At 49.3% G+C, this 8,597-nt stretch overlaps 1 protein-coding gene across 1 annotated transcript; it reads left to right on the forward strand.

Annotated features, from left to right (window-relative positions):
- Nucleotides 1–1,177: 1,177 nt before the first annotated feature.
- LOC136471023 (uncharacterized) lies at nucleotides 1,178–6,129 on the forward strand. The gene is made up of 5 exons (XM_066468753.1): nucleotides 1,178–1,640; nucleotides 4,073–4,163; nucleotides 4,268–4,657; nucleotides 5,057–5,161; nucleotides 5,242–6,129. The coding sequence occupies exons 1-5, from the start codon at nucleotides 1,348–1,350 to the stop codon at nucleotides 6,127–6,129; spliced, it is 1,767 nt and encodes a 588-aa protein (XP_066324850.1). The 5' UTR covers nucleotides 1,178–1,347.
- Nucleotides 6,130–8,597: the final 2,468 nt, after the last annotated feature.

Genomic DNA, 8,597 nt, shown 5'->3' on the forward strand with positions numbered 1-8,597 from the left:
TCGCTGGTCAGAGAAGCAGTGTGTGCCACTGAGAAGAAGGCTACAGCGTTCGCGCGGAGATAGGGCATGCAGAGGTGGCCACGTCAGGTCGGGAGGCCGTAGCGGTGGCTGTGGCGATGATGACGACGACAGCTGCAGCAACTCCGGCAACGACAAGTCAAGATTAGGGGGAGTTTGTTAGGATAATCATGACTTTGAGTGTGTTCAAGTCAGTTGGTTAGTTAGCGTGTGTGTGCATGTATTCTATTTCTAGTTTATTAGCTGAGTCAAGGACTCAAGGTGGTGGCCGAGTCTTTAGGAGCTAGCAGCTAGCGTTGAAGGCATGCAGTGGAGCGAGCACAGGAGAGGGCTGAGCGGTTCATGTGGATCATGCGCGTCCGTCGTGCACGCAGAGTTCGTGGCTCTTGCATGACCCAACGTCGTGGGCTATATTAGCCAATGTGATATGTCAGCTCAACTTGAGCCGAGTCGTGTGTTTGAATAATAGAAACCATGATATAGGCGTTCGTCGCCGGCAAGTCTATGTCTATTGTTCATGTTTGCGTGACCGTCCGTCGATCCTCGGTTCCAACATGCTAAGCATTGCATGTGCTCAATGAAACCTCTGATGTGATCTGAACCCTAGATCCCCACCTCCATGCGGTAGTTTTTGATTGTAATGTTCAGAGTGATAAAGATGTTGAAACGAGCACTGTTGAATGCAATGTACGGAGTATATATAAACACCCCAACCCCCTAGATCCTGGTCCCTGCCCCCTCACTCCTCCTCCTCCTAATCTCCTTCCCTACACAAGGGAGAATAAAAAATTAGAAAGGTTGGTATATCACTCATGGTCTACCTATGCTTAGAATTTTGTATGCTGAGCTGGTTGCTGAATCTGCGTGGTTTAACTCTCGCACCAAGTTTGCAACTTTGCATAGAATATATCACCTGCCTAAAACTACCTGACAGACGATGCGCCCTCTTCCTGTTTTTGTTTCTAGTACTGAACAACGTGGTCGCCAAGCTCTAGCTCACCAAAATGTTTTTGTTTGGATATATACTTTGGTCACTCAGCATGCCCACAAATACAAACTAAGACAAGAGGAAGCAACCCAGGAACTCCATACAGTAGTCCACCAGTCCACACCACTAGAGCCATGGGGATCCATGGAGGAGGTGGTAGTTGCAGGGCGGTGGTCGACGCTGCTGCCTTGCTCCTTCTCCAGCTGTGTTGCTGCATTGCTCTTACTCTGGCAGCGGCGGCAGCCACGGACATCGCCGGAGGGGAGCAACAACAGGTCCGCGCCAAGTACAGAGACCCGAAGCAGCCGCTGAACGCGCGGGTCGACGACCTGCTGCGACGGATGACGCTGGCCGAGAAGATCGGGCAGATGTCGCAGATCGACCGGGAGAATGCCACCGCTGGCGTCATCAGCAAGTACTTCATAGGGAGCGTGCTCAGAGGCGGCGGCAGCGTGCCGGCGGCCGGCGCTCCGCCGGAGGCGTGGGTGGAGATGGTCGAGGAGATACAGCGCGCGGCGGTGTCGTCGACTCGCCTCGGGATCCCGGTGATGTTCGGCATCGACGCCGTCCACGGCCACGGCTACGTCTACAAGGCCACCGTCTTCCCGCACAACGTCGGCCTCGGATGCACCAGGTAATTACTAACTCATCGACATTGTTGACCCCATCCAAGCTAAGTCTTTGTATACATCCAAGATCTGAATTAAGAGCCCACATGCCCATGCCTGGCATCTATCGACAGAGGTTATTATCCTTTTGCTTGCATTGGCACGATCCTCCATCGATCATATAAACATTAATATTTCTATATATGTTGACTACTTGTCCTAGCTAAGTACTGGTAGTGTAGATAGAGAGTAGTTGCCCTGCTACCTCGTAAAGATTCCCGTGTGGCCGTGTCCAAGGAGTTTTTTTACGCTATATATAGGTTGGTATCCTAGACTTACAGCGAGTATAATAAGGTGGTATATAAGCGTGCCGCATCAATTGTCACATCAGGCTTTGGTTGAGATGAATGAGAGAGAAGATAAGCAAACCACGTACAAAGGCACAAACTAAGAGTTTCTTCACCAGAAGCCTATGAATCAGGGTCCTTATTTTTATGTAGGAGCTTCCGCTACTTTCAATTAAGGGCCTATTTTCTGGACTCTACTTTATATTTTCCCTTCGTCTTACATTCTCTATGTATTATGTTATTTGACCCGACATAAGTTCAAACAAAAAAGCTTTGAGTTTATACAAATGAAATGGCCAATATTCAAATCCACAAAATCAAAAAACATCAATTCAAATTTAAATTCAAAATTTTAAAAAGCAAATAAAGTGCCATACAAGACAAACATAGTCTCATTAATCAAACTAGGTGGAGTGAATGGACCAAAGGTGCTCCACAAGATCCGGTGGAGGGAGTGGGCGGTGGAGGCCACCGGGTAGAGCACGCAATGCGCGGTGGAGACTGCCGAGAAGAGCACACTGCGATGGAGACTGCCAGGGGGAGGGCACCCAGGTGGTGGAGCCAGGTAAAGAGGGCGTGTGAATGGTGGATCTAGGGCATACGTGGAGAGTGCTAGGGGAGTGGAGCTTGGCGGTGGAGGCCACCGGGAGGGCGCTCGGGTGGTGGAGATAGCCCAAGGGAGGGCCTGTGGTAGTAGAGGCCATCAGGAGGAGGTCACAAGGATAATGGAAGCTGTCAGATGATGTGTAGGTAGTGGAAGCCCCTAGAAGAGAGTGCGGTGGTGATGGATGTTGGGAGCAAGGGGTCATTCTGGCTTGTGGGGACGGAGGGATGCGCAAAATCTGCGTGGTGGCGGTGGTCTGGCGTGAGCATGGGATCCGAACAAAAGTAGAAGATAAATGTTGTGAAATAGAAAAGTAGGGGTGTAGAGGAGGGGCCATAGGAATAAGGACTTGAGCGGGGAATTTGAAAGCCTCCGATCCTTTTTTTTTATGGCATGAGTAGCTAGATGCTCTGTTAGAGTGGGTTTTTGTCCACCAACTTAATTAGAAAAGTACGATATGGGTATGAATAGGAGCCCACTAGCTATAGATGCTCTAACAAGTCTTTGTATATACCCCGTTCCAAAATGTTATTACTCCTATTATATAGAAATCGTTAATGTATATTGAGATCCAAGATCTGAATTAAGGGTCCACATGCCATTAGCTTGGCATCTACCGACTGATCGAGGCTATTGTCCCTTTGCTTGGCTCGATCGTCGATCCATCAAGAACTAAAATATTTCATATATAGAGTACTAGTCCTACTACTTACAGTATAGATAGAGAGTAGTTGCGATACCTTGTAAAGATTCCCGTGTCTAAGAGGTTTTACTAAGGTGTGTGTATCCTGGATTTAGGGTCGAACAGTTTATATAATGATTGTTTAAAAAGGTGATGCAGTAATTAAGTGCCAAGACATTGCGATCGATGTCAGCTTGAAGTAGGTAGATAGATCATACATATATATGTATTGTAATGTGTGTCGAGATAGTGCGAGACAGCTTGAAGAGATAAGATTGTCAGATGCTTAATGCTCTTGGATTACTTCTCCTCGACACAATGCCCAGTTCAAATAGGAGCACATGGTTTTCATCATCAAAGAACTTTAATGGCGTATCGCAGAGAGCTCTCGCTCTGTGCGGGTCTGGGGAAGGGTGTTAGTGGCAAGCAAGGTTCTGGGATTCATTTTGGAAAAAATTTCGGTCCCAACCGAAATGGACGAATTTCGGGAAATTTCGGTCCAATTTCGGACTCAATTCGGTGAAATTTCGAGATTTGAAGCACAAAATTCGTTTCGGACCTAACCGAAATGGACGAATTTCGCCGAAATTCGGATTGTCTCGGTCGAATCCCAGATCCTTGGTGGCAAGCCTTACCCTCGCCTGTGCAATGCGAGGAGACCGCGACTCGAACCCGGGACCTTCCGGTCATAGGCGGTAAGACTCTACCGCTTGCACCAGGCCCGCCCTTCATCAAAGAACTTTAATGGGTCACAAAAAAAGTAAACAAAATAATGCTGGTGTTTAGTGACTATTTTGTCCACATCAAACGTGTTTACTGGTTCAGAGACACAGAGCTCGCAAGGAAGATCGGAGCAGCAGTTGCATTGGAGGTCAGAGCCACCGGAATCCCCTTCGTCTTCGCTCCATGCCTGGCGGTATGCATATGTAGTGCAATTAACATCTCATCACGCTAAATTGCTAAAATAATATAGAGTAAATGTGTATAACTCTTGATCGTTTAACTTTGATTTTTGTGTAGGTGTGCAGAGACCCTCGGTGGGGCCGGTGCTACGAGAGTTTCAGCGAACACCCGGAGCTAGTGCAGAACATGACCTCCATCATCTCCGGCTTCCAGGGTGAGATCCCGGCGAGTGGCCGCCTCGGCGCGCCCTACGTTGCCGGGCAGCACAATGTGGCGGCGTGCGCAAAGCACTACGTCGGCGATGGCGGCACCACCAGGGGAATCAACGAGAACAACACAGTGGCCACCTTCCACGAGCTGCTTGGCATCCACATGCCGCCCTACTACACCGCCGTCATTCGGGGTGTCTCCACCATCATGGTTTCCTACTCAAGCTGGAATGGCGTCAAGATGCACGCCAACCGCTTCCTCGTCACCGACTTCCTCAAGACCAGGCTCCGTTTCAGGGTACAAATGTGCAACTCTTTTTTTCCGAGGAAATGATTTCATTATAGTATTATTTATACTATACTTAAATAGCAGAACTCCACTAGATATTACAATTGTTTCTCTATTGCCACTAATGATGCTTTACTTTGGCTAAACATCGTGATTCAATAGCCATCAATAGTTTTAGCACCACTAATCCTGACCGAAGCATATATTTATTCTAGCTTTAGTCTAAAATACTATAATCTATGCCTCCCCATTAGGTTTTGCTATGTGTTGCTATAGTTTTTTATTGCTTTCTGAAGGAGGCTGCCGCTGCTAATATCTTAGCCCGCGATTAAAAACACTGTGTGCATGCTTAGCCTGGTGATCTCTAAGGTTGCAATAAGCCATTTTTTCCTCACATGTATATTTCAGGGTTTTGTGATCTCGGATTGGCTAGGGCTTGATAGGATCACAAACCCAGAACATGCCAACTACCTTCTGTCCATCAAGCTGGGCATCCTTGCTGGCATTGACATGGTAAGGAGAACCTACTACCGGCATTTGTATGCAGTATAACCTGGGTGTTTAACCATCATGCATCACTCCGACTGTTCCAGGTCATGATTCCATACAGGTACACAGAGTTCATCGACGACCTCACGTTGCTGGTGCAGAACGGCACCATCCCCATGAGCCGCATCGACGACGCCGTCCGCCGCATCCTGCGCGTCAAGTTCACTATGGGTCTCTTCGAGAACCCCTACGCCGACACCAGCCTCGTTGGCGAGCTCGGCAAGCAGAAGCACGGCGACCTGGCGCGCGAGGCCGTGCGCAAGTCTCTCGTCCTCCTCAAGAACGGCAAGCCCGGCGCCAAGCCACTGCTGCCGCTTCCCAAGAAGCCATCCTATGGCGGCAGCGTCCTCGTCGCTGGCAGCCACGCTGACGACCTCGGCAGCCAGTGCGGCGGATGGACAATCACCTGGCAGGGCCAAACGGGGAACAACCTCACCACCGGGACCACCATCCTCGACGGCATCAAGCGCGCCGTCGCCCCCAGCACCGACGTCGTCTACTCCGAGAATCCAGACGCGGGCTTCGTCCAGCAGAACAAGGCACGGTTTGACTACGCCATCGTCGTCGTCGGCGAGCCTCCCTATGCCGAGACGCACGGTGACAACCTGAATCTGACCATCCCTGCGCCAGGGCCAGACGTGATCCGGAACGTGTGCGACAGCATCAGGTGCGTCGTGGTGCTCGTCTCCGGGCGGCCGCTGGTGGTGGAGCCATTCATTGACGGCATGGACGCGCTGGTGGCGGCGTGGCTGCCGGGGACGGAGGGGCAGGGCGTCAGCGACGTGCTGTTTGGCGACTACGGGTTCACCGGGAAGCTGTCGAGGACGTGGTTCGGGTCCGTGGATCAGCTGCCCATGAACGTCGGCGATGCGCACTATGATCCACTGTTCCCGTTTGGGTTCGGCCTCGAGACACAGCCGTCTACATATTAGAGGGTAATAATCTCTATGGTCGTTGACACGATGGAAGTTTTGCAAAGTTTGCATGGTTCAAAATAATCTGAAGTAAATTCTTAGACTTCACGGTGAAATATCCAGAGAGTCACTGCCCCACGTCTCAAACCCACCTTCACTGTCAGATTTTGAACCGGCACAACCAAACCGACAGTAATAGGATGTTCACATCAGTGCCGGTTCTTATAAACCGGCAGTGATCACAATCGTCACTGTCGTTTCGTGACACGAGCCGGTAGTGTCCCGTTGAGCTAACACCGTCGGTTCCTGACATAAGCCGGCAGTGTTCTCTCGACCAACACTGCTGGTTCGTGACACAAGCCGGTAGTGTTCTCTTGACCAGCACACTGCTGGTTCGTGACTCAAACCGGCAGTGTTCCCACATGATCACTGCCGGCACTTTGTTGAAGCCGACAATGCTGTGGCTACCATCATTGTCGGTTCGTTATAAGAACCGGCAGTGCAAATGTATACCATCACTACCGGCTCTTGTAACAAACTAGTAGTGATATATTTTTTTCTAATTTTGTTATTTCTCAGGTTCCAGAGTGTCATTTGCATTTTAGTTTGCCATATATGCTTAGACGACCTACTTGATCCATGTGAGTAGTATTGTAGTAGACAATAATAAGCTCAGGGATAATGTAAAGGTGTCTCCTCGACATGATTGTATTCTTGTGCTGGATTCTTGCTTATTAAAAAAAACGAAACAGACAGGAGAGCTATCAATTCTATTTAAAAGAAGATGAACCCAGACTCGGTAAATACAACTGAAATACAATATCACGATGAGACCACAAAAGGTCAAGCTAAACTAATAATTAATAACAACAAACGTAATCCGGTTTCATTGAGACATCAACAGGAGCTGCACAACAAAACCACACCATCGAGCCACACCACTACCAAGTCGATTCACCACGATCGTCACTGCTTGCGCCTTGCCAATAAAAACGATGTCTCACACCTAGCAAGCAACTACCATGCACAGCAATCCGCAGCAAGGTCGCTGCAAGCTGTCTAGTTGCTGAACCAATGTTGCCGCTTGCGCCTATCTGTCGACATGCGTTGTCCGCACCGGACCATCCTCTGCAAGGATAGCTGCCGTAGGCCGCTGCAAAGCACGAAACCGATGCATGAACAACAGCATTCAACAGCATTCGGTCGGCGACTATGTAGCTCCTCGCATCCATGTTGCCTCGCTAAAGATTACACACATCAAACCGGCCGACTCGAACAACCAATCTAAAGGCATCCGCGCAAGCCAAAGCAATAATGCGGTTCTATTATTAAGCCATCATGTGCCGCATCGATCTCTTGCCAACTTTGTGGGCACCTCTAGTCATCTAGTGTGCATGGCGCCACCTTGCCGTTGCTCAACAACTACCACTCAGGAGCTCGGCCGCTAAGCTGCCTGGTCTCACCATTCACAGGACTCATCGCTGCATCCAAAATATTGCCTGTGTCGTCCTCATATATCCACCAATATTACCGCGGGCGCCACGGCACAGCCAACCCCTAAATTACGACCTCAGCCACCGAGGTCCTAACCTGTTTCTGTAGATCCTCAACCCTGTCCCCGTCCGCTCTCGTCCAGAGCCTTGGCTTGTCTCTGTCCCTACCGCCCCGAGGATCACCGTCCCCGTCTCCGCCCTCGCCCCTCCTCTCCATCGCCCCACAGCGAGCTTCGCCAAATCCCTGTCCATTGCCTCGGTTTATGAAGACAGTTTATCTTGATAACTTTGAAGACAGATTACGATCTGATGATGATGACTTATGAATGATTGATAAGTATCTATTTTATATATTGTAGATGGATCAGGATCAGAACTATACATATGTTTTATGTCCTCTTGCGACCATACTCTGTCGCAGTGCTAGCTGACATATATAGTAGCGCAGGCCGCAGGGCAGTTGCTGAGTTGCAGAGATGTGGACGTCCGGAGAGAAGCATGCTCTCGTGTATATAACAGTTCAATAATGGCAAAGGCTCTATCTCCATCCAGCAAATTTATTTATTCTTCAATTTTGTTTTCCAAACTCCTAGGAAAAATTAAACTGCAAATTGACGTGTTTAGGGCGAAGTTGTCAGATTTTTATACAACCACTAGGTCGTACCAATGTAGCCCATAAATATGTACACAGCAGAGAGGTACCGGCGCCAAGACTACTCCACTCTTGAGACGACAGTAGCTGTAGTGTGGTGGCAGCGAAGCTTGTTAGTTGTGACTGATGATACAGCTCAAGCTGCAGCAGCAATAATAAGACACCATACTACAGCAAGTGGTAATAAGCATCATTCATGCATGTCTTTTTGCTTCTTCCCTATATGTGATTAGTTGTGTGATCCTTACTACTGTAAGTGATTGACGCCAACGATGGAGATGCAGAAGATGAGCCGTCGGCGCAGTTGTAGCCGCAGCTGGGCCAGCGTAGCGGCGCCGTTG

This window comes from Miscanthus floridulus, chromosome 8 (genome assembly GCF_019320115.1).
Source record: "Miscanthus floridulus cultivar M001 chromosome 8, ASM1932011v1, whole genome shotgun sequence".
NCBI classification, from domain to species: Eukaryota; Viridiplantae; Streptophyta; class Magnoliopsida; order Poales; family Poaceae; genus Miscanthus; species Miscanthus floridulus.

Coding starts and splice junctions, on each gene's coding strand:
- LOC136471023 (XM_066468753.1), top strand. CDS start 1,348: ATGACGCTGGCCGAGAAGATCGGGCAGATGTCGCAGATCGACCGGGAG. Junction 4,164..4,267: donor TCTTCGCTCCATGCCTGGCG/GTATGCATATGT, acceptor ATTTTTGTGTAG/GTGTGCAGAGACCCTCGGTG. Junction 5,162..5,241: donor TCCTTGCTGGCATTGACATG/GTAAGGAGAACC, acceptor CGACTGTTCCAG/GTCATGATTCCATACAGGTA.